Consider the following 27,361-nt stretch of genomic DNA (forward strand, 5'->3'; position numbering starts at 1 on the left):
GAATCTAGAATATAAGTTTTTTTTTTTTTTTTATTAAATGACAAAAAAAAATAAAGACCTTTTCCATGATATCCTAATTTTTTTGATGCACCTGTATATTATGCCAGCCAAGATTACTCATTTTTACAGATTTGTTTTTAGAAATATACTAGGTGTACTTAGGAAATAGCTTTGCAATGAGAACTACATATTTGTCCAATGAAAAAAAAATCTCTTATATCAGCCAAAACCTGGTATGATACCAATAAATTGTGTATCCCTACTTACAATGTCAGCCAAGAGGACTCCTTTTTACACTTAAGTTTCTTTAAATATAAAAGGTAGTATCTTTGCAATAAGAATGCTATGTCTACATATAGAACTTCCACTAACCCCTTTAACCTTCCTGCAATGGAACTCAGAGTGGAGGAGGTTAAAATTAGAAACGAGGGAAAAGGCAAGGCAGAAAAATCGCAGGTGATTGACAGTAGGAATATTACCTCCCCTATTTCTTCCCTGGCTGGAATCGGTGCAGTTCAAAGGGGGCCGTAATTGAAATTGACAAACTGCAGCATTAGCCTGATCACAACAGCCAACCTTGCAGCAGCAAAATAAAAGGTGCCTGAGAGGAGGAAAAGAAAGGGAGAAAGAGAGAGAGGAAGAAGGGCTGAAGTGTTCTCTATGCTTCGCAAGCACCAAGACAGATTAATCTTGTTCATGCATAATGCATGCCAGCACTGTGTGTGATCGTATTGAAGACCAGTTATTAACTGTGTCACAGTGCGAACACACACTCGAATCAAGACCTCACATGCATACAGTATACAATCCACAGCAAAACTCCTGAACAACACTAATTGGATGATAAAAAAAAAACCTGTAATCGTCAAAAGCTGATATATTGTAGCTCAAGGCGTACACCAACTTGAGTTAAAAACTGCAGTATTGTATACGTGAAAATATAGATCTGTTCCATTTGATCTAAACGGACACATTTTCTGGATTACATGTTTCACAATATTCATCAGATGCTGAGACTGTCACCAAGTTCATTAAAAACCAGAGAGCCTGCGGAGCTCCGCTCTGTCATGGCTCTTCTAGGATTTTTCGATCTCCCGAGGGCCTGCAACATCTGGTCCCCAGGACAGACTGTTAACTCATCTGTCAGCGCGCCGTCACTGCTCTTTTAATTGCCAGTGTTGTGTTGCATGTTAATACATTGGGCACGCTAATTACCTAATAAGAAAAAAACACTTGCAACAGTTATGGATACAGCTACTACAATTATTACAACATTAATATCATCAGCACCGATATCAGAAAAATGAACATGCTATTGAATATACTCCTTTATAAAAAAATAAAATAAAAAAAGAAAAATATTTTTAATCAAATTAGATATTAAACATTATTGATAAATTAAAACAATGTAATTGTTCATGTTAACTAGGAATGCACCGCTAACCGATAATAATTTATAATATGAGGCCAAATAAATTTAACTTGTACTCGTCACAAACTAAAAATAAAGCTATTTTTTTAAAAGCTACATAAAACAACATCACTAAAATGTAAATTAAAATTAAAACGAAAACTAAAGTTATTAAAAAAACTAATAAAAAATAAACTACTACACTAATATTGTATGAACATCCCTAAAAAAGGATACCAAAATACATGAAAATAAATTTAGAGCAAAAAGCAGCACTTTTTCTTGTCAGTGTTCTGTGATTAATTTTACTAAAAATAAACAGACATTGATGCTTCCTAATGTACAGATCTTATTTTATTATTTTGGTAAAAAAATGAACATTACTAAGAAACGCTATACTACTAATAATGCAGAAAAATATAGCTTTTATATTTTACTTGTATGGACTTAACACTACTTTCAACATCCCTAATAACCACCATGTAGGTTTTCGTATGTGAAGCCTCGCTGAATAGTGGCTATATTTGTCTTTTCACCTGGGGACAGCGGATGTTCTTTACCTATCCATTTGTGAAGTGAGTGCCTAGATGGAAGGTGCCCTTTATGCCTTGGGCCAGTTTCCTCTTTATAAAAGTTAAACTTCACTATTACGGAAGAAAAAGGCCACACAGGTCACAGACCAGTGAAAAAAGGGCGACGACAACTAATGCATGACCCTTCAAAACATCCCAAAGCAATCTGTGAGAAACCGAAGTAGGTGGATGTGGGAAGCATTTCAGGTCGGAGGGCACATGGGAAATGTTGGGAACATGTAGTGGATGTGTCAACTAACCCACAAGACCTTTGAGAAACCTACAACCTGAGAAGACACACTTAGTATCCCAAACAGCATCTTTGATGTGTACTTGAGGTATTTCCAAAGGCTGCTTCGGACTCTCAGTGAACACCAAAAGAAGACCACAAGGGTTAAGCACCAACATCCGGGACAGGACCACCAAATAAAGGCTCCAGACTTTTGAGAATTAATTCCGATCTAAGTTATTAAGAGGGAAAGCAGCATCTCAACTCCTCAGCATGGCATATGGATATTATAAGCAGAGAATGTTCTATTTTAACGGCTATTATTTTTCAGCCTAAAAAAAGAACTCTCAAAAGTCTTGAATTAAGTTGCCATGGTTACAAGACTTTAAGTCTTGGGGGCTGGCGGGGAAAAAAAGCTGTGAGAGCTGATGACAGGAACTCTTGACTTGTCGATACGTTATTCAAATGAACAACTAATCCCACATTTACACAATGAAGTAATGGTAGAATCCGTTTCCAAGGCGAAAGTACAGACCGAGAAGATTCACCTCAGGTCAAGTAGATTAAACTATGACAGATCTGGCCGAACCCACAGAGATGATTTGAAATAAGAGCGTCGTCTCAGATGGGAATAGGGCTTTTCATACAGTTGGTGATGAATTAAAGGGCTGTGAGTGGAGCCTGGCTGATAAGGGAACAGTGGTGTCGAAACGATCTTTCATTGTTCTTGGTGACCTGCTTTTCCTCATAAGGTGTCAAGTCAACAATTTGTCTCGATCTGTCTCGCTCCTTTAACCCAAACCTGCGTTACATCGGGCAACTTTTAGGGGAAAATCACAAGGACAATCCTCATTTCTCTTCACATAACCAATTTGGTTTGGACCAGTAGCCTAGTGGCTACTGTGTCTTTAAGTGACAATTCGCAAACATTATTTCATAGTATTCTAAGCAGTGATAATGACACTGCATTATAAATATACTTTATTTTAATATAAAATAAGAACAACTCGGATAAACCATATATTGTCATAGTCGTGTGTTTATTAGACACGTTGAATCAATCAAAGCAGTTAAATCTGATGTTTATTCAGCTGCAGCAATAGGAATTTCCAGAGTTTCTTCTTCAGGGAATATGTGGATATTCACCGCGAAAGCGCCCTATGGTCTTCAGATGGAGATTTACTCCTGATCACAGAACCGTGCTTCATTGAAAGATATGCATGAAAAATCGCAGCTTGTGTCGAATCATGATTTTGATTCCATTTCAATTAATTGTGCAGCCCTACTTCCTAGTTCCTACTTCCTAAGTTTGAATTGTCCTTCCAAACCAGTTTGACCATATTTTCTTTGTCCCAACAGTGAGTGTTAGAGGAGTACCAAAACAACATTGTTTGGATCCCACTAATGGATATGGACAAATATGGAGACTTTATTTTCTATATTTCTTATTAACTATACTTATTCCTATAAGTATATTTTCTTTTGTTTAAAATCATAAAAGTTTTGGAATGTCATGAAGGCAAGTAAATGTCGATAACAAATCTTTGGGTTTCTCCTTAAATGACTAAATATCCAATCAAATAAAAGGTTTCAACTATTGGTCTAAAAAAAAAAAGAAGGGAAAAAAAGTGAACTTCTCCTATGTGACCATTTTCCAAACTGAAACCGAATATTTAATGTATACAAATATCAAGTAATATCACACAAGAAAGTCATATAAGGGATGGAACAAGTCATTTATTAACAAGAGTTAACTTCGTCAAAGAAATTACCGCAAATGATTGTTAACAGGTGTCTCGCCAACAATAAATTGCGCATCATAGTAATAAATAAAAATGTTAAATATTTTTTATTAAAACACACAGTTCATGAAAATACAATAAGAATAAACACTGCAAAACAGTAATGTTTTCTGAAGGAAAAATATGCATTGCATATAATAATTTTAAAAGTATTGGCATGGATAAACTGAAGCATTTTGCTTATAAATTTAATTAACACACCAAAATGCATTCTATAGACATATGCGATTAACTGAATACACAAAATAAACGTAACATTAAATACTAAAACATACAGTGCCCCACACATGACATGGATGAAAATTAAATAGTGCACACAATTTACTATTTAGTGTTCTCATTTTAAAGGGTACATAACATACACAGTTTCACCTAATCTCATGTTAATCTTGAGTACCTATAGAGTAGTACTGCATCCTTCATAACTCCAAAAAATCTTTACCGTATTTTTCGGACTATAAGTCGCACCTGAGTATAAGTTGCATCAGTCCAAAAATACGTCATGATGAGGAAAAAAACATATATAAGTCGCACTGGACTTAAGTCGCATTTATTTAGAACCAAGAACCAAGAGAAAACATTACCGACTACAGCCCTCTCGCGGCTGTAGACGCTAATGTTTTTTCTTGGTTAATTTCTCTCGGTTCATGTCAAATTAATTTTAATAAATTTGTCGCACCTGAGTAGAAGTCGCAGGACCAGCCAAACTATTAAAAAATTGTGACTTATAGTCCGGAAAATACAGTAGTTTCATCAAATTTATAAAAGAAAAATATAGCTTTCCGATTCTCTCCGGAAAAAGCCGAGCTCCTGGAGGCGTGCAGTCACTGAAATGACGAGAACACGCTGTAACGCTGGGTTCTTTGGGAAGCTGAACACGGTAAACTTTCCCTCACATCCAAAAACACACTTATTTGGAGACATTCTCAAACAAATGCTATGCAGCGCTGATTTACTGATGAAGTGTGTTGATGTGCGCGGTCTCGTTCTCATCTGGTCAATGTGTGTGCGCGGGCGCGCTTTTCCAAGAGAAATACTCATATAAGGAGTTCCACCATCGTCATTTGATCCTCGATCGAAAAAAAAAAAAAAAAAACTGCCGAAACTTGTACCAACCCGGAAGTAAGATTTGCAGCACAGAAATTCTCTGTCATTCTTCCAAATTATTATTTATGATAATTTTTTTTAACTTTGGCCATGTTTAGCATGAGAATCCATCTCTTTAACACTGTGAACAACTCTGAATACACGAAACACCATTGTACCCCCACTTTAAGTAAATTGTGTGCTCAATATAATTATTATTACATAAATGATTATTTAGTGTGCATTATTTCAAATGACAGAATGAATTATTATAGAATGCAAAATTTACATTATTTATACATTATCTGATCTGGTGAAAATGACATAAAACAGAATAAATATAAAACAAAAGTGATTTTTTGAAAAATTTAAAAAATCATTCATATGCAATGTGTAAACCAAGGTCAACTTTGATTTCATATTTCAATATGAGTTTTCAGACACACACAGCTGCACAGCCATGGCAGGACAGACGAGCTTCAAAAAAGTGCATGGAAAGTGAAGGCATTTGTAAATGGCTTATCATGCCGTGAAGTCTGTTCAGAGGCAACCTGCCAGAGCGTGGCAGGAGACGACTCCAGAGAGAAAGCTGGTGAACGAGAGATAGAGAGCAAAGGTTTGCGCAAATGAAAGAAAATTTAAGAGCGAGGAAACAAAAAAAGACAGAGGTCGGGGCCTCATCTGGCACGTCTGTGGAGACCTGTAGAGAGCAAATACTGTCTCATTACCATCAGGGTCATTAGTTTCGGTCTGATCTCTCCGCAACATGCCAGCACAGAAACCCTCGAGAGAACATGTGAAAACACGCTCTCCAAAAGTGACACTTGTTATGCCATTAAGTCATGAAGAACTCAAGAGCTTTTCTCGGTCCTTCTCACTTTACCCCTTGTGTGTCTTCATAACCTGTTTGTTCACCTACTAATGACATTAGCTGCCATTTCGGGCTCAGACACATGATCCTTTGGTGGTTTTCCATGAAAAAAACAATAGGGAGAGATGTGGTGCTAAGGGACGCAAGCGGGCCTGTGGATGCACGCCATCCTGCTCTCGATGATTCGAATTAATTTTCCATGATCAAAAGTGAAACATCGGTGGGGTATGATTTCCTCATGGTTTTCATGACAATGTAAGATGACTGTGTTCTGCCCTCCACATCCGAGGATTTATTTGAGGAATTTGCAACCCGGAATTATTAATATTCAAATATGCCCAAAAATAGACTGGCACAGAACTAGACTTTGGATTTTTTAAGCGGCGGGATTCTGCAAGCACTGTTCAACCAAGCCATTCAACGGAGACACGGAAACACATTTCCATACAGAAATGCCAACAATAAAAATAAATATTTTTTAAATCAAACATAAAACCGAAAAAAAAACTACAACTTAAAACAATTACATACCATGTCTTGAACAGACAGTGTTTAATGAGAAAATGTTAAAATTGATGCAATTTTAATTAAATTGAAATATCTGGACAAAAATCAAACAACAAAGGTCACATTGATCCACAAGTGTGCTGCACAGATTCTCCTTGCCTAAAATAGCCGCTCTTCCGTTACCCTCCAAACTCCACCTCTTCCTTTCTTCTTCGTCCTTATCGTTCACAGGAACATCTGGAGCTCTCCTTCCTCCACTGTGGCACCAGATGCCGTGATAGTCTTGCAACAACCACCTGATAGCTCAACATCCATGGGGACGGGAGAGGAGAGGGCGCCGCACGTGAGAACATAACGTCTCGGCATTCATTTTCAGTTAAAATTAATCCAAGTCTCATGGTAAGTCCAGAGCGGGAGGGGGTCCATCGATGTTCTCTGGGGAAGGCTGCTTAGCCACTTCGGTGTTATGGTTGGCCGCTGTGGTGCAGTCAAATGAAGTCTGGTGATACTCCAAGGACCCTGCTGGAGACGGAACTGATGTCTCATGGTATTTCATTTAGAGCGAGCTATCTAAAATCCCATGGAAAGCAACATGGTTTAACATCCCACAGAGGTGGCCTCACCTGAGAGAATGGGAAGGTTAGTGTGAAGACATGCCAGGTTTGGAGGCTGCACGCTGGGGATGGCAGGTCTGCGTGAGCTGCCAGGACTGAACAGCTGGGTTCACTCCTGAGGGAGCTGCAATGGCACTGGCATCAAGCCAGTGGATATGAGCGAAATATATATATATATTCAAACCTGGAGTCAACAATAATTTTTCTGCTAGTTCAGATTTTTACTTGCAATCACAACATTTTCTTTGATTGCACTAGCAATTATTTTTATACATTTACAAAAGATTGTTATATGATATGTAACTTATATAATTATATTTTTACACTTCATTTTTTATCATTTTAGATTTCAAGAAAATACTTTGTAATTTACAACAAGACGATGCTTCCAATATCTTACCAGGAGTCATTTTTGTAAATTTGGCCAAACTTTATATGTCAGCCAGCAAGGTAATATTAAATAGGTAATTAACTGGTACCTGCATGTCGTGTGGGCATTTTAGAAAGGAAAATCTATAAATAGTGAATAATGGGTGATATTTCTGGGTAGATGCTACAAAATTTGAAAGGCACGGTCATGATCCAAAAAAGATTTTTCCCCAACTTGCCAAAATTCCTCAGCTCCAGCATGTACAAACAGACAGATGGCAGTATCCTCGGTCGGGCATGCAACCAGCCTAATAGCGAGGAGTGGACAGCTGTCAGTGAGTGTTACCGTCAACAGGCCGCGGGCTATTCAGCTGCTCATGAGTGGGTCAGGGTGGCAGGCCAGAGTGGGAGAATCCTCAGACCTCACGGCTATATTGCTAATCATCCGCTAAGTGTGGGATCTGTGCGCTGTATTGCATAATACATTAAAAACCATTAGGCGGCTTCATTACAGATGAACAGATTAATCCGGCTAGGGTTAACGAAGGAAAGAGCTTTACTTAGGTTAATGCAAGTGGGAAACGAGCCGTGTGCAAAACTAATATAAAAGGACCAGGAATGGCTGTAACACTGACGGTTTAGCCTGTTAACTGTCACCACCCCCCATTTTTTAAATAGGCATTAAAGTGAACTATCCAAACTTAAATTGCTGTGATTTATGAACACTTTGGAAAATAAACCTAAGGGTGGTCTCTTTTTTTAAATTGAAGTATCAAAAAGTTCTATAAATGTTCTAAATGTTCTATAAATATGCGCTATATTCATTTTATTTTATTTATTATGAATATTTTACAGAACAGGTTTTACTCTAAAACTTGTATAAAATTAAAGCCTTGTTTCTAAATAAGTTATGTTACAAATTTGAAGTTGATATGAAAAAAATTTAGGTTCCTGTGAGATTTTATTTAGAGCGTCATACCACACACAGCCACTGGAGTCATCAAAACTATTTTGAATTTTGCTTAGTTGCTTAAAATATTTTTTGCGCTGTTAAACTGGAAAAATGTATCACCTGTATTAATAAGCTAATTTTGACAGCACTAAATAAAATAAGCAAAATTTAAACCGACGTCCAAGTTTTCTATAGTGTAACGACTGACCAGAATCAAGTTTTAATGTTGACGAAAGTCTCTTAAAGACTTACGACCTACAAGAACCTACAACCTTTGGTTACTACTACAGGTGTAACACTAACCAACACCACTCACAGATAACAGTGTGAAGAGTGCCTGGGTGGGTTTGGCAACATTTTAAACCCTCACTTTACACCACAAGTACCGGTATACCACTTAGAGAGAGTGGATCCCTAATAAACAGCCATTAGGTACAGAGACAATAGTGATTAGCATTGTGTCCGACGAGGAGCGTGAGTGCTTCACCTCTGATTAGCAACCGAGAGGGGCAGGTGTTCCTCCCGCTCACCATCGTGTAATTCAAAGCCTTTTGATGGAGGAGAACACCTCTTGAAGCTGTGTGGCAGTACAGATTAATATTAAAAAGGAATTCATAATATGGCACGCAGAGGATTTTCATAAATATTCACAGGCCTGGACGGTAAGCTCCACTCGGTTGTGTCCATGAATATGGATGAAAGACTGGCAGGGTGAACAAATGTCTTCAAGTATACAAGAAAAGAAGCAATATCAAGAGAGATCACGAAATTGTTCGCTCTTACAGACAAATGCTACTTAACGCAAAACTCAACACAACAAACTAATTTGATAGACGTGGTTTTAAACAATAGTAGCTGCGCATATATATATATATATATACATACACATACACACACACACGCATATATGTACACATACATATATATTTCAATACATCGTAAGTGTTGGAAAAGTAAAGACAAAATTGCTTTGTTTGCTGTGGAGTCAAGACATTTGTAAATAAGATTAAAAGATGAATATGAGGCGAAACTGCAGCATGTCACATTTTAGCTGTTTCAACACATACCTGTGTTTTACCAAATTAAAAGGACAGCACTTTTAGAGTTCATTCCACTAATTGATGTGAGCATCAGATATTCAGACAGTATGTAAGCATTCAGACAGATGAACTTAAGGCAGATGTAAAAGATTAGAAGCTATTAGGTAGTTAGAGATCCCTTGCGTGCAATCACAGCAGCTAATCTGCGAACCACAGTCATCACCAGACTCTTGGTCTCATCCTTTGAAATGCTTTTCCCAGCTTTTGAATGTAGCCAATTCTAACTGTTTGTGGAGTTTCTGCCTTTAGTCTCCTCTTCAGCTGGTGAAAATCATGTTCAATCAGATTTAAATCTGGAGACTGATTTGAACAATCTAAGACTTTCCATTTCTTTGCCCTGATAAACGTCTTGACTGAACTGGCAGGGTGTTTTGGGTCATTATCCTGATGCAACGTGAAGCACTTTCTGATGAGTCTGGTGGCATTTTCTTGAATACTGGTAGCCAAGATGGTTTTTACACTTCTGAATTCATTGTGCTACTGCCATCATACATTAAGTCTTCATTAAAGTTGAGAGGGCCTGTTCTAGAGAAAGCCATGCATGCCCATGCCATGACACCACCTCTACCAAGCTTTACAGATGAGGTTGTATGCTTAAGATCATTTGCAGTTCCCTTTTTCTCCATGCTTTTGCTTTCCCATCACAATCTATGTCTCCTCTCTCAATAAAACTCTGTTCCAAAACTCTACTGGCTTTTGCAAACTCTAATCTTGCGTTTCTAATTTTGGTGCTTGTCAGAGGTTTGTAACTTGATGTGTAGCTTCTGTAATTCTGTGTCAAAGTCTCCAGCGGACAGTAGACTGTCAGAGCATCACCCCAGCTTTTCAGAGGTTGTTGGTGATTTTACATACATCTATTTTAGGGTTCATTTTCAGAGCATTTATTTGTCTGTCATTTTCTCAGCCGATCAGGTCATTCTTGGTTGCCGATGTCTCAGAACTCTTGATTTCTCCATGCCCTTTGTTTTTGCTATAACTCTAATTGTCTTCCTCTTTCCTTTAGCATCCAAAATTGCTTGCTTTTCTGTCAGAGTCGGCTTCCTCGTCTTCACCCTGGTTTGTGTGTGTCGTCATCAAATGCAAGACTCCGAATGTAGAAGCAATAAATATAACTTATACTACACATTTCATGCTTTTAATATCTGAAGAATTAATGCAAAAGGACACAGCTGATGCTCAGAAAGACCTGTGAGGCAACTATTCCAATACTAATGCTCACATCAGATAATGGGATAAACTAAAAAGTGCCGATCTTCTTAGCTGGTAAAACATTCGTGTTGAAACACCCAATAATAAAATGTGACATTCTGTAGTTTTGTCTCATATTTATCTTTTAATCATATTTACAGATTTCTTGACTCCACAACAAAAACAGCAATGTTGTCTTTACTGTTTTTAAATATGTGCTTAACATTTGCATGCGCGTAGCATAAAGCCTGTTTTGCTTTTAGCACCTAACCTCAAATCTTGATCTGAAAAGTGCAATAAAAAAGGTCAGGGGCATGACCGAAGCATGACCAGAATGTGGTCTAAAAATACACTATAGGGACCAGCGCTTAGTTATCCTCAGCTCAACCTGTGCCAGCATCTCGCTGACATTAGGCTTTCTTGTGCAGGCTGCATCAGCAAGAGTCTCGACCAGAGAGAGGCCATAATGAGACCCTGAAACCTTTGGTAATGTCTCATTGCAATAGGTATACATATATCACTTCTAGGATTGCGTAAAATATTATGAGTCCGTTAACGGCAATGCCTTATTTGAATGATCACCATATTGATTCTTAAATTCCATCTTTTACTCAATGGCAGCGCTGGCTTTTGAATCTAGTCCAACAACAATTGGACTTGAATTGAATGAGATAAAAAGTTGTGTACACAAAACAATACTGCCAAGAACTGGGTCTTTCTCACAGGCTGCATGCAACATCACTGAGAATGAGCAATGCAGTTCAACTCAAATGCCCCTATGAACTTATTCTTTCAAAGCATTGATGAATCAAAAACATACTATTCAACCAGTGTAGATGACTTTTTTTTTTTTGCCTTTATTTGATAGGAAAGTAGATGGACAGGAAGCAACGAGGGAGAGGAAAGAGAAAGGGATGGAATTGAGAAAGGTCCACAAGCCAGGACTTAATCACAGGATACCCAATGTACGAGAATGTGCTATTGGTGCTGCTGACACTAAAACAAAAGATTTATAATTTGGGCACAGTTTGGGCCCTGTTGTTATTCTTAAAACTGAACAAAATTAAAATTACACACACACACACACACACACATATACATATATACATATATATATATATACATGTATATACATATATATATATATATATATATATATATATATATATATATATATATATATATATATATATATATATATGCATATACATATATGTATGCCGGTTTAATTTTTTTTGTGCGTTAAGAAACTAAACATGTAATTGAAATAAACCAAAATCAAGCAAATTCAGAAACGACACATATTGAGAGCTTATGAATCAATTATAAATAGAATATAGACAAAAAAAAGATATAATATTGGCCATTACAATGGCTATTCAAGATCATTTTAAATCATAAATAACTTGAGTGACAGTGCACAAATGGCAGTTATTAACTTTCAACAGTCTGCTATTTTTTGACGTAAAAAAATAGAGCTACGAAACGGCTTGAAACAACCTGCACTAAGACATTTGCCAAAAAACAAGCCCACTTTTGTCAGCGTCTGTGACGAGGCATGCATTACCTTCAATGTCGGCAAAGGGCAGTGCCCCGGAGCAGCTGTGCCGGCCAAACATCGTTCCACATAGCCATTAAGATCTGCCAGGCTCTCAAATCTCCCAGAGTAAGACTGACACTGCTTTTCAATGAGACCTCAGCCAGATATAAAATTGTCACTTCAAATCAAAGAGGAAAAGGTATTTGGGCTGAGTAATGATAAAGATACAGGAAGGATGTTGTACGCATTTTAAGGTCACATAACAAGTGTAAGCAAGCGGAATGAGACGTACTGTTAGTGACCGCTGAGAGCACTCATGTTTTATTCATGCTGGTGCCAAGGTCCAAAGCCTCCCATGATCATGGAAACATTTGATGTGCTCATTAGATTTCAAAAAGGTCACTTCATTTTCCCCCTCGCTCTAACTGCACATGTATAATTTCCCTTCTGAAGGGAGCTGTAACCTTTCTAGAGGCAGTCATCGAGTGCCAGCCCTGCTGTGTGTGCAGTCTGGGGCCGTTGTGCTGGGATCGGTTTGCCCTGAAGCCTTAGAGGACATGAGCAACTTCAACTCTGACCAGACTCTATGAACCTATACAGAAACATTACACAGTCGGTCGACGTACAGTGAGATGGAGGAGGAATCAGGATCGCAAGCCGAAACCAGGAAAGCTACTCATTAGAAAGAGAATGAGAAGTGATATAACTTCAATTCATTTAAGTGAAATCCAAATTAACTACATCCAAAGATGTACTCATTATAAACCAGTGTTTGCGGTTCGCGTTTATTGTACTGGCAGCGACAGCAAAACCAAAGAGTCTCACAAAATCAAACAAACAAAAATCTCTGAACTAAAGAAAAACGTATATATTGTATTTTTTATTCTCTTTTATTCTCATAATCAAGAAAAAAAATTGACAGAGACATTATAGGTTCATCAGCTAAATGAATACAGGAATATACTGCTATTTTATCAGTTTCATATCCATTGGACATTGAAAAATAAATAAAATAAATAAATAAATAGTCAATTTCTCTAAGTTGTTATTAAGAACGAAAAAAGAACACCCTCACCATTTAATTTGAAAGAAAGAGTATATTCTTATTATCTTTTTTCTTTTTTGTTCATTATCTAATGCACATCAACTAGTTGTTGTATTGTGATTTTTTTTAGAGCTGCGTAGTTCAGCATGTACAGGGCTGTAACATCCATCAGCAAATCAATTTTACAGGCATAAACAAACTGAAATATGCACAAAAAAAAAAACAGTTTCTTACTAAACCACCAATACTAGACTCAAGCAATGAGTTTAACGCTGCCCCAAACAATACCCAAGTATTAGAATTCAAAAAGAAGCAGCCATATATTGTACTCTCTGTATCGTTACAAAAATAATGGCTGATGCGTAATAACAAAAATACTCATTGCAGAAACAAATATGACAAGTAGTATATTGTGACAGTCACACAAATGTGCAGAAAATCAGTAAATCCTTGGAAAATAATTGGGATGTATTAACTGGAATTGGAATGTATAAACTAGAACAGAATAAAATAAAAACTAAACAATTTGTGTATGTACTTTTTTTGACTATTTAAAAATAAATTGTTAAATTTACATGCATTTTAAATGGAAAAATAATTATATCATCATGTCAACTGTTTAAAACTCATTGAAAAATATAAAAATAAATTAACAACTCTTTGAGAGAGATAAAACCGAGTAAGAATGAAAATTACATTTGTAGACTTTAGACAAAAAAGAACAGTTTGGACATAAATATATTAAAGTGTGTTGAAAAAGCTCAGCTTTAGGTAATATGAAGGTCAGGTCAAGTTAAGTTAAAGCTGATCTGGCAAAAATATGAACTAAAAAATAAAACATGCTGTATTGCATGTTTCTCAAAGGGTCACTGCAGGCAAATAGGTCTAATTACAAACAGCTAAGGCTTTACACCACTGGGGATCTAAACTACAGTCCACATCCATTACAGGCATTTGTTGATATTGTGCGCATGTGGTATTTCAAGATTTCCTACAAAAAGATCTGATCTAGAATGAAGATTTTGAAAAAATAAAACACAGACCAAGCTGTTTGTCCTTTGCTACATCGCTTTTGACTTGAATTGCCTGTGAATATTTAAGATTCAAGATACACTGTACCATAAAAGCCACTAGGAGAAGACCCAGCTAGTTAAGATTTTAAGCTCTCACCGTTTTGTAAAGCAACCGTTTTTACAGTTACAGCTGCGACACAAAACTAATTCAACAAACATCAAAACAACCAATCCAGCAACATGGGTAACGTATCTAAAAATAGCAAGTGTGCCCTATATCTGGAAAGAGCCATCACAAGCGAGAGCTTTGAACCCACCCCTTGGCTTTGTTTTTTGCTCACAAATGCTCTTAAAACTGCATATCTCTAGGTTGTTAAACTAGTTGTGGCCAGTGACCTTTCTGTGGTATTTACAGGACCAAGGCAGGTGTTATCTTAATATTTACAAGGATATGTAGATCACATGACTATTAGACAACTTCAACATCCTCACTGTTGGTAGAGTCTTCTAACGACCAACAGTTACAATTACATTAAAACCCATTGCAACAACACTTAGCAGCGTATGACTGATCCAAGCAACCCTTCGAGACCTTCAGATGGAGCAGGAGTTGGCTCTCTTTCTTGGCTTTGGCTCTCCAAAGTCCTTGTCATCATGAGTGCAGGGGCTGAATGAGCAGGAGGAGCAGAGTGTCTGTGAGAGTCTACGCATCCCCAGCCGGAATACACTGTTGGACAGGCTATAAATGACGCAGTTGCAGAAGCTGTTGCTAATTGCTAACCAGGTGGTTACAAAGGAGAGGGCAGGGCTGTCCAGCACATGGGAGCTCTCCAGAAGGAAATAAAAAATGTAGGGGAGCCAAAGCATGTAGAAAACACTGGTGATCCGGAAGAGCACCATTGCGTACCTCCGGTCTGGCCCGTGGCCTGCGTGGTTGCCCCCTTCAGCAGTTTCCATCTCCTGGCTGGGAAAGCGTGCCCGTCGCTCATTGATCTCTCGGTTGTGCTGCTGGCAGATGCGGAATATGTGGAAGTAGGTGAAACAGACCACTAGGGCCGCAGGGGCGTACAGCAGGCACACAACAAAGCCAGTGAAGAGTGCAGAAGTGGGCCAAGAGTGGGCACACCATTCAAAGATATCCCCATGGTACCCCGGCTTACCCCAGCCAAAGAAAGACGGGAGAAACACCACGCAAGAGTAGATCCATATGAGAACGATGCAGCAGCGAAGGCGGCAGGGTGTTACCAGCTGGTTGTAGGAGAGAGGCTTGGTAATAGCCAGATAGCGGTCCACGCTAATGCAAGCCAAACAAGCCATCGATACGCTCTTGAGAACAGAGATGACGTAGCTGAACACCTGACAGGTGATTGGCTCTTGGACACCAGCTGGGTAATGGAGCAAGGAAAGGGTGGGAACCAGGCAACTTAGCCCCACCAGCAAATCCGCGTAGGCCATAGTCTGGATGAAGTAACTGGTGGTGTAGTGGTGTAACAACGGGGCACAATGAAACACAAAGATCACCGTTAAATTCCCAGCAATGATGAGCACTGTCAGCAACACAATGACAGCAGTCTCTATGACGCATGCTTCCATGGCCTTGTTCTGCCCCCAACCTAGGGGGCAGGAATAGTTTAGGGACACACCGAAGTGACCACTGAGGCTGCCGTTTACAGTGGGAACCGGTTCGATCAACTCCGACCGGTTCATTGTCCCGGACCTTGTCCACTTGGATAAGGTTCCGTTGTAGATGGCCTGCAGAGTGATCCTGTGTCTGTGCTTTCTTGATCTCAATCTTCTGCCTATTCCCCTTTACCTCTGTCTTTCACATGGCTGGACCTCAATGAATTGAGCATTGGCAAAAATCAATACAGTCTGTGTGGAGAAGAAAAAAAATTGCCTAGCACTCTTCTGAAATCAGTCATGCTTAGGAGCAGTTCAGTAATTGTGAAGCAGAGATATTTCCTCGGGAAACAAAACTATGGCTGCTGGAAACAAAAGGGTTGCGCATTTGTGCTGAAGGCCAGTTGGCAATATTGTCCACAGCACCCACAGTGAAGTTGACCAATTCCTTAAGTTTCCTTTGACCAGTTAAGACAATATAAGAAGGATTAAGGCAAGACCCAATAAAGGTAACAGAATTTAAATGAACAAAGTTCCTGGGTCATACCTTCTCCTTAGTCCACAAAAATTTAATTTCAAGAGTTGCAAAAAGTCTGAAAAAATCTGATCATATCAGTTTGTCACCAAACAGTAACATGACCCCTGTTTTGTTTCTGGAATACTGTCCTCTTTGCCAGTCTCGACCCCCTTTGGTTTCTATAGTCCAAATCAAAACACAGACACTCTAAACAAACACAGAACAGCATATGAGAGTTGCCAGAGCTATCTCTGCGCAGAGCACAGCTCATAGCCTGCGGGAGTCTGAGTTAGGCAAAACGGAACTAATCAAAATTTCAAGATGGTGTTCTGGGGGGCCACGGCAATGGCTTCGGTTTTATTTGCTCCCGATCCATTTACTTGTCATGAACTTTCACTGTGCCTCGGATAAAAGCAGGTCACGTAAAAAAAAGAAAAAACCTGTGTCTTCCAAAACAGGTATATATCTCCTTATGTGAAGGTTTCTCCACACATCGCATCAGGACAGGTATTAAATCCCAATGTTCTTGGTTTCAGTCCACCGTTTGCACATCACATGGCATCCCAACCTCTGCATCTGATTAGTTGTACATACCCAGCTTCTTTCCTTTTGAGGTAGACCTCGCTGCTGCTTCTCCAACTTCTTTGTGACACATTCTGTAAAGTCTCCTCTAAAATACTCAGTCCGTTCCCGAAATTGGAAGATCTGTGTACCGTTTCTGTCCTTGTCAGCTTTCAGCGACCTGTGAGCCAAGGCGGGTTGACAGCAATTCCTGCCGAGCGCGCACAGTGCAAAATGCACTTTGAAATTGAAAATTCAAGTGAGAAGACTTCAAACAGATCTATTCCAAATTGTGCGGCAAAATTAGAAAGCAGCCGAGGAAAAGAGAACAGCCCCTCACTGCTGGTGTTCAGAGATGCTGTGAGTGGCTCACAGTTTCCTCTCTCCCCTTTCACAGTCTCGCTCTCTCTTCCACTGTGCCTCTCGATCACATTCGCTCCCTCCTCCCTTTCCCCGCTCTCTCCCGCTCTTGCTCACTCTCTAACTCTCCTCCCTCCCCCTTTTGGCGGCACCTGAGGTCCTCTTTCTCACACAACTCCTCCCAGCACTCTGTTCTCTCTCTCTCTCTTTCTTTCCAATGTTCTCCCTCTTTTTTCATTATCCTCTTCTTCCTGCACACCCTGAAGATGTTTCCCCATTGAAAAATAATCAAAGACTTCCATCTCTTCTTTTGTCTCCTACAGCTCCATGTTTTATTATCCCTCATTCTCGTTTCCTTCCTGCTTCAAGTCACTTACACAGACCGATGCCCAAGCGCAGCAATGCCTGCCCCTTGGTTACAGTTGCCAGGCATTTCAGTTAGCCAGGACCCTCCCTCACAACAGCTGACATGGTGCAATAAACAGGAACAAATTAAGAGACTCCGGGAGGGGGGGATTTCATTCCCCTGGAAGGATATCATCGCCTGAGTATGCTCTAACACAATCACAAATGCAGATCTTCACCAGTTTTACTGACAAGTTTGCTAGACATAATTAAAACTAGAGGAGCTCATAAAATACAAAAGGGATTACGAGAATGACAGCCAATGTTTCCTGCACAGCTGCACTGCCGCTGAATGTTCAAGCCCCATGGTGAAACGATTTCATATTTTAGCTGAGTGGTGAGCTTGCAGTCCTGAACTGAATGTGATGACAAAAAAGGGTGCCTGAAAAAAAAAAAGACAATAAACAGACAACACTTACGCAACTTTGTCCTTACTGACTGTACTCAAGGAGGTCTATGATTCCCAGAGAAAGCTGTGTTAGTATTCCTCCACTTCCGCATGACCATCCTCTATCGAACCCCCAACCTTGCCATTGCTAGCAGGGATGATAAAAAAAGGAAGTCGGGGGGGGTGGGGGGTGGGGGGATAACTTTTCAGTCCTAGGCCCATGTTTGGGGGTAGTGGGAGTGTCCGGATTGAATAATGAAGAGGGTCTAAAGGAATTATGATGACGACTGTAAAATCCGGAATGCCAAAACAAAAGACTCTCTCAATGTGATATCCCATCCAGACAACAGGAACATAACGTTATTATGGCTATGTCAGAATCTACTAATATAAAGAGGAGTAATACATTTTATTGTTAATATTTTTAGCAGCAATGTTAAAACATTTCATAGAATTAAAGGGATCACCCAAAAATGAAAATTACACCATTAATTACTCACAAACCCGTAAGACCTTTGTTCATCTTCAGAACACAAATTAAGAATTCTTTGATAAAATCCGAGACCCTGCATCCAAGATCTTTCTGACAGCAACTCAAATGAAACCTGCAAGGCCCAGAAAGGTAGTAAGGACATCGTTAAAATATTTAATGTGACATCAGTGGTTCAACCGCAAGTTTATGAAGTTACGAGAACACTCTTTGTGGGCAAAGAAAACAAACACAACGACTTCATTCAACAATGCATTGTGGTATTCTCGTGAACGTGCATCAAAGCCTGATAGGGGAGGAGAGAAATTGTTAAATTAAGTTGTTAGTTTTGTTTTCTTTGCTCACAAAAGTATTACTCGTAGCTCTATAACATGTTAGGGGAAGTCGTGGCCTAATGGCTTTAGAGGCTGACTTGTAATCCAATTGTAGGTGGGGGGAGTGAATGTACAGCGCTCTGTCCAGCCTTCAATAATATGACTGAGGTGCCCTTGAGCGAAGCACTGAACCCCCAAATGCTCGCCGGGTACCACAGCATAAATGTGTGTGTTTACTGCTGTGTGTGTGTCATAAAAAATATCTTAATTTGTCTGAAGATGAACAGAGGTCTTATGGATTTGGAACAACATGACGCTGAGTAATTAATGACAGAGTTTTCGTTTTTGGGTGAACTATTCCTTTAAGAATCAAAGTCACGCTGTGAAATATCAAGTCATAATGACCTTCTCATAATGATTATACTCCGATTTCTTCTCTTTTCAACTCTTAAGCAGAAAATAACTTATATATTCACGAGACATTAGACTGGTTGCCTATAATTTGTCATTAAGTATTTATTTTATTTAAAAAAAAAAATAAACAAAGAAAACCATATAAAATTGGTGTGCAAATATGTACTGGTTATTATAATAGGTCCTATTGCATGATGTTAGACTAAATAAAAAAACAGAATTCTGTGGCACATATTGATGAAATGTTTAAAAAACTTTGATCCATAATTTGTGGAACAAGATACTACAGAACAACAGTGTCAGCCAGAGGACTGTATAAATGATTCATCACAAAGAAAGAGAAAAGGCTGGAGAAAACAATAACCATAATCCTCTTCATCTGTCGGTGCCTGAGCTTTTGATCCAAGTGACTCTGTACAGGGACAGGCAGGGCACTCTGGCTCTCATCACCGCACTGGCAGTACAAGTACAGATCAGGATGACAACTGGACTTGATTTGGCATTATTTACAGCAATGGTCAGGGCTTTGATAAATCCACTGCTTTCAAAGACAACATAAAAATCTAATTGGACCCTGTTTAGGTCATAACTAGATTTAAAAAACGCCCTGGTCTTACGGTGCACAATTACTAAGGGAATGTCCAAGTGTATCTGTAAACTGTGGAAAATGAAATAAACGTACATATAAATAAAAAGTACATAAGGTCACAGTATACAATTAAATGCATTGAAATGTCCGAAACTAAACTAATGTATTATTTATTAAAAAGAGATTTAAAGGGTTAGTTCACCCCAAAATGAAAATTCTGTCATTAATTACTCACCCTCATGTTGTTCCCAAACCATAAGACCCTTTTTTATCTTCGGAACACAAATCAAGACATTTTTGATCTGAGAGCTCTCTGACCCTCCATAGACCGCAAGGATTTTACAACGATAAACGCACAGAAAGGTAATAAGGTCTTTGTTAAAATCCATGTGACATCTGTTATTTTACAAAAGCTACAAGAAAACTTTTTTTGCACAAAAAACAGCGTTGTTTATGTTCAGCATGACTTATTTAACGTAAACAAATTAGATTGATCACGTTCTGGGGTACTCTCCAAAATGGTGGAAGATTGTGACTTGGGGAGAAGAATTGTTGAATACATTTTTATTATTGCTTTCTTTGCACACAAAATTTTTTCTCGTAGCTTCGTAAAATGACGGTTGAACCCGATGTCTCATGGACTATTTTACCGACATCTTTACTACGTCTTTGTGCGTTGATCACAGTAAAATTCTTACTGTCTATTGAGGGCCAGTGAGCTCACAGTAACCAAAAATATCTTCATTTGTGTTCCGAAGATAAACACAGGTCCAATTCTGCCACGTCTGTGTTTTTCTCACACAACCTCTGTGATAATTCCAGAGCAAATTACCTAACGTTTTTCAGCAAACTCAGTGATCCTCTGAGAAAACTAATCCCGTCCGAATGCGAATGTCTGTGATTGCCGGTGATATTTTATTTCACAACGCGTTTCCTTGTGTTTTGGCCAACGTGAATTACCGTAGATGCTCTTACCGCGCGGATGTTTGATATATTTGCTTAGCGGAAAATAAATAATAATAAAAAATAATACAAATAATAAAATCAAGAGCAAGATCGCGTAAACTGTTAATACCGGCTATTGTAATATCAGCATCGGGTAAGATTACTCACGTTCATTTATGTACTCAGTTACATAATGTTTTAATTACATTTAATTTAAAAAATAAATAAATAATAAAAAAAAGGAAAACAATTAAACTAAAGGAACCACACATTAACATGGTTTTGCTATACTAGCCATTTATAGTATTTATTGTTTAATAATACTAAGGCAATCATTCTGAATGAATGCAATGCACGCATACAGAGCGCGTGATCTCTGTGACGCCCAGATGCACAAATCAGACCCTCCCACCTCTGTAATAAACACGGAGATACTAGTCCCGTCCAAATTGGTACATGAAAATCACAGACGTCAGATGGTAAGAATCGAAACTCAAACGTAGTTTAGAAAACTAGTCCCGTCCGAATTGGTACATGAAAATCACAGACGTCAGATGGTAAGAATCGAAACTCAAACGTAGTTTAGAAAACTAGTCCCGTCCGAATAGTGCTCATGTTTTATAACCACACCATAGTAACATTCACAGCAAGTTCTCGTGTTTAAAATTTTGCACAAACAACTTGCAGGCAGTCCCAAGGCACGCATGTAGCCATGATTCAAACCTCTGCACACATGACCAGAGGATATGACTGCATGAAGTGTGTCTCTCGGTAATACAAACTGTCATTTCTGTGTCAGCAGTGAGCTGACCCCGGCGACACAGTCTGATAGCGCACGCAACGCAGGGGCCGACCCCATCTACTCCACAGTGCAGATGGGGGCCAAGATCCATTTCAACATTATAGTGCCATAAAATGAGGCATGTGTATAAACGCATCCAAAAGGCTCTCTCGTTGGTGAGTGGTGTGTCGTTGTGAGAACGAAATCACGTTGTGTGCGGGTGGGTTATTGATTCTCGGGGAGGCAGAACAGGCGTATGATGAGGCCGCTAATAGAAGCGTTATAGTCCAGAGAGAATGGCAGCTCAGTCGCTAGATGTTGACTGCATTAAGATACATGTCGGGCTGTGCTGGGAACAGGGGGCTATTGTGAGGGAGGGGCAGCTGGTCAAGGCAAACTGGGACAGCTTTGTGGACAAGTCTCAAACATCTCATACGCTGGGATACTGGCAGCTCACCAGCACACACTCTGAGGATAGAATCAAAGAAACCTGCTCCAAAAATGAAATTTGCAGTGTAACGCGTAATGTCATGGAGGGCTGTAAAGTAAAGTGATTTACAATATGGATTTGTGTCTGTGGGTCTCTGCGTGAATGAGCGGTTTGTCTACAACACACACACACACACACGTGTGAGACATAAGAGTTTCTGAAAAAAAAAAATCCATAGGGCTATATTATTGTACAAATATTATTATTAAATGAAATTCTTAATTTAACTGAATAGACATGATTATTAAAATTGAATTAAATCATTCAAATGGAATCCAGAATTATTTTTAACAGAAAACACTTTTTTTTATAACATCTTTTTATAAATTGCCTTTAAACTGTATAAGTTTCATGAGAATTAACATTTACCAAAACTCCTTAAGGGGAATGCAGAAAAATGTTAATAGAAAAAAAATATTTTGGGTAGAATAAAACTGAATTAGGAAAAATTAAAACATTTCATAGGGTCATAAAAATCTAATTTATGTTAATCTTTTATTAAACTGTTGTTAATTTTATATTGTAGAATTCATGATTTCAATTATTAATACAAGCTTTTTTATTATGAAAATTTAATAAAATCTATAAAACCAGAATAACTTAAATGGAAAAGAGTGAATTTGTGCTTTCACAGAGCCCCAGAAATGTAATTTTTGTTAAACTTATAATAAATTGTTGCTAAATTGTATAAAATCTCATGAATCAAACATGTTTTTTGATTACTAAAATTTCATTTAGTGGGAAAAAAGCAGATTTTACAGGGATCTATTTACTGGTCCAAAATAAGAAATTCTCCAAGTACATTTGTAAATTTTTCGTAGAAATTTCTTCCAATGCACATACACCCCTCACCCCCCCAATTTGTTTCACCTCTGATCACATAAAACCAGACAATACTGTACAAAACCACCCACACTCAGAAAAAGCAGAACTATTCTTATAAATCCAGAACATGCACAAAACATTGTATTGAAATGATCTGCCACCAAAGATTTCATTACATGCTCCATAAAGACTATAACCTACTTAAGCAGGTTTGTGAACACTATATAATCCCACAAGCCGTTTGAAATAGAAGGTGGAAAAAACAGAGGCTTGAACAAAAAATGATATTAAAACGAAATGCTGGATGCAGCCAAGAGATCATCTAAATGGCTGAAAGGAGGCTTCTTGGCATGAGACATTCAGGATGTCTCATGCTCGGTTACAATCTTGTAATCAAACAATTTACTTCAGCCTAAGGGTCCACGTGTCTCAGCTGATGGTACAATGCCTTAACATTGTGCTTTCACATGCCTTTTTACTGTGTAAGTAATTAAACACACAGGCTGTTTGTGAGAATATGGTGTAAAGGTCAGATGCTTGATTGTGCCAGACTTTTTTGGGTTTCATAAAAGTAGCATGCGGAGCAAATCAGGACAGGGAACAGTATGCACTTTATTCTGATCAAAATAACTAATATTTTGTTAATATGTACCATTTATTTTCAATAATGTCATCACAATCGTAATTTCTTGACTGTATATACTTCTTTCAGCCAGCGTCAGAAAGCTTTTGCGGGGAGGAACAAAGACTTTTAAAGCCCTGACTCAAGAGAATATAGCACCTTTGATAGATCCCTCATGCATCAGCGTAGAAAAGGTTGCGAAAATGTCAGTTTCACGCTCTCGGAAACACCACACGGGTTGCATTTTCATTGATCCACAGCAAGGACACTGCACACTCGAGAGAGTGTTAAAAAAACGTCTGGTCAGACACTATTACAGACAGGGTGGAAAGAACAGGATTATGTTTTGATGTGAAAAAGCATGAGACAAGTTAAATGAACCTGACTGATGGGAAACACCAAACTAAAATCCTCCCTCAATTAAAAAACAGAAATAAAATTGTTTACTAAATTATTTATTCATAAAATTTTAATTAATTAAAATATGCAATTAATTAAATAAAACTGCGAAATAAACACATATTAGCAGACCACCATAAAAAAAAAAAAAAAAAAAAAACACATGCTTGGCCAGAGTGGACATTTTTTATTTCAGCTGAGAAACAGAAAAACTGTGGCTAATTTACTCAAACAAATATTGCATTAACTACCCACGGCACGATAACCAACCATTAATAACGCTGACATTAAATATAGCGTTAATGGCCAGATCTCTGCATGGTGTTTTTATTTTTATTAATAGAACCACAACGGTTATACCATCATGATCTGCAGTGGGGGACTCTTGAAATTAAATGAATAAATAAATTATACTCTCTCCGCGGCCAATAACGCTGAAGCCAGTACGGTGTTCGGTTCAAAAGAAAGACTGGAGCGGTTGCGGGAGGAACTGTAGGATTTACATTATCTGGCAAAGTCTTTCTTATCATTACTCCTTTTCTGTTTTCACATTCATTCTTTGACTTCATCCCACACTCCATTCGACACTCTCTTGCAGTGCTGAGGTATTTTATGGCGCCCTTTCACCATCATTCTCATAGCCTGGCATTGATTATTGTGCTGTATTTCAGGAGTTGCTCCTAAAGTAATGATTATTGGCTTGCACATAAAGAAAAACTCAAGATAACCTAAAAATACCTCTATGAGGACACAAAAGAAGCGGTATTAAAGTAAAACTTGAAGTCATGGGCCGTGGTGGTTTCTGTGCAGTGTTCATGTGTTGTGGGGGGGTTATTTGCTTCATTTGCTAATAAAAATATATGTGCGCGAACTGTAAAACGTATTCAAGGAGCACATGTGAGTTTTGTTAAATTTAATTTAATAGAAGTCTTCAATACATGAAATGGGACAACAAATGTCTTAATGATCATTTTAAGTCGCCTTATATTTTGGGGATTGAAAATCAAATCACGATGGATGGTTTCAAATTGATTCTCAATCAATGAATAGCGCACATTTATGCCAACACTATTGCTTATGCACTCGATGAATTTTGACAATGTCTACTTTATGACTTTTATATGTTTTAGACACTTGTAAGAATCTGAAGGACCAGCCAGAAATAGTATATACAATATTTAAAATAAGAGTCCCAGTGTTTTTTTGTTTTTTTGGGGGGGGCTACAAAATTAGTTCAATTTAATTTTCATTTCATTCATAGTAAATTATTTCTGGTTGGAATCCTTCTCCAAAGGAAGAAAAGACAAAAACATTATTTATATTTGACATATATTATTTAATATATAAAACTTACTAATAAAAAATGCACATAATAATGCATAATTAGTATGTAATTAAATGCAATACAAGCCTATAATAAACATTTAATAATATCTATTTATTCAAATATTTATGCATGTATATTTATAAAATATTCATAAAAAAATATATACCAAAAATATACCAAATATTATAAGATTTCTTCACCCAAAACATTAATCATATAAATTAAAAAATATAAATCAGTGGTGTGCAAAGTGGTTAGTCAAATGTATATTAAGTGTTTTATTAACCTTTATTACCACATAAAATATCCATAAATGAAAATAACCTAACAAATAAATAAAGTGTTTGACTGACAAAATTGCTTTTAAACTCTAAGACACCAGGTTTTCTTTATAAAAGGGGAAATGAACAATCATCAGAGCTAAAATGTGGATCACTGAAAGAATTTCTTGCCAAATTAGTGGCTGAATACCACAATCTGACTCATGTTTCTGAGTCAACAGTTGTTATATCAGTGTGGGAAGGTTCCAGTCACTGACCACGCTTGGCATGAGAACCAGTCTGACCGCAGGAACAACATGAAATAAATAGCCTTTCAAACATGTAAAAAAAGCTGTCCCTTGCAAAAACCGCAGTCCTATTGCAGATAATCAGCTGTCGAGGATCTATAGCTGCGCTGGAATTGCTTGAATTTGCTGTGACATTGCTTTTGGAATAAGCAATTAGATGCATTCTCAGCACCGCTAAAAACATTCGACTAACTCCGTTTCCACGAGTTCACGAGGTCAAACGAACATCTGAGTGAAGCATCAATAAGGGTAGAAAATATGTTTAGTAAATAAACAGCCTGCTCTACTGCAAAGGTTCATCCCGCTGACAAATGGAAACTAGTAAGTAAAGATCATCAGTTTTACCCTTGAAGACGCACACAGACTTTTTCTGTTCTTCAGACCGCTGCCTTTGCTCAGACAAAGCGGGTCCACAGCAATTTTAAACCTCACTTCAAAACCACACAAACTCCCTTGGTACATCTGTTGAGTGTATTTACTAAATTGCAACGAACAAACAAGAAAAGACCCCTAAATGTGGATGCTACATTGTTCGGAAACGTATGCCTTGTAGTTGGGTAAAAATTGGGCGGAATGTGACTTATGCGAAAAACAAAAATCAGCGGTAACGGTTGTCATTTCTTACCTTGTTGATGAGGATGCGGTATTGCTCCAGCAGAGGCTGATCGTTGTGCGAGTCAGACAGGAGCTGCCAGACTTCAGCTCGCAAGGCCTCCGGGATCCCAGGCTTCACCATAGCAGACAGACCCTTGGGTCGCACCAAAAGGTTTCCTTGCCTGACAGACGGAAGACAGACGGCGTCATTGCAGCACAGCAGAGCTGGTATTTTGCTGTCGAGTTCAATATGGATTGCACTCCAAATCTGGTCATACTCTCATGTCGGGCCAAAAATCTCACCATCTGTTGAGGATCCCTGCCCAGGATTCCAAAATATTCTCGGGACAGTCCTTCGACACGTCTCCTGTCCCGCTAGAGATCTCACTGTCGCTATCTGTACAGCGGAGGACAAAGATAAATGCTTGTTAATGCTGTTACTGGCAAAAGAAAACAAGGTCAAAAACATGTCGTTACGATAATTCGTTTGAAAAAAGAAAAATAGAGAAACAAATATTAATGCATTAAGAATGTAGCACAATTGAAAAAAAGAAAATTAATTTCATATAATCCATTCATGGCCAAAATATTAGATCAAATTTAGCTGAAGTGGTAAACTATAAAAGTGCTTTGTTAGCAGTTTAATGAACTCGCACAAACACATCCTACACATTCAAGAAAAACTGATTAGAAAACACAAATATTGTGTAATACATTTGCACAAAAAGGAGCAAATGTGGAAACAAACTTACACACTAGTCAGAATGTTTAAGTCATTATGTGAAAAAGCTCTTTTTATTAAAACATGCTAAAACAAGGACACTGAATGAAAGCATACTGTACATAAATTATA

The 27,361-nt window shown here is 38.1% G+C and overlaps 2 protein-coding genes across 2 annotated transcripts in view; both read right to left on the minus strand.

Moving 5' to 3' along the window:
- Window positions 1-27,361, minus strand: part of LOC113039628 (rab GTPase-activating protein 1-like) — an 87,969-nt gene that overhangs the window by 35,758 nt on the left and 24,850 nt on the right. The window contains exons 12-13 of the mRNA XM_026197585.1: window positions 26,812-26,905; window positions 26,540-26,690 (exon numbers count right to left, since the gene is read on the minus strand). Coding sequence (XP_026053370.1) covers window positions 26,540-26,690; window positions 26,812-26,905 — 245 coding nt within the window. The remainder of the gene's footprint in view (window positions 1-26,539; window positions 26,691-26,811; window positions 26,906-27,361) is intronic.
- Window positions 13,169-18,056, minus strand: LOC113039629 (G-protein coupled receptor 52-like). The gene has a single exon (XM_026197587.1). It carries the CDS (start codon window positions 16,004-16,006, stop codon window positions 14,894-14,896), a length of 1,113 nt encoding a protein of 370 aa, XP_026053372.1. The 5' UTR covers window positions 16,007-18,056; the 3' UTR covers window positions 13,169-14,893.

Source organism: Carassius auratus, chromosome 22 (assembly GCF_003368295.1).
Source record: "Carassius auratus strain Wakin chromosome 22, ASM336829v1, whole genome shotgun sequence".
In the NCBI taxonomy this organism is placed as follows: Eukaryota; Metazoa; Chordata; class Actinopteri; order Cypriniformes; family Cyprinidae; genus Carassius; species Carassius auratus.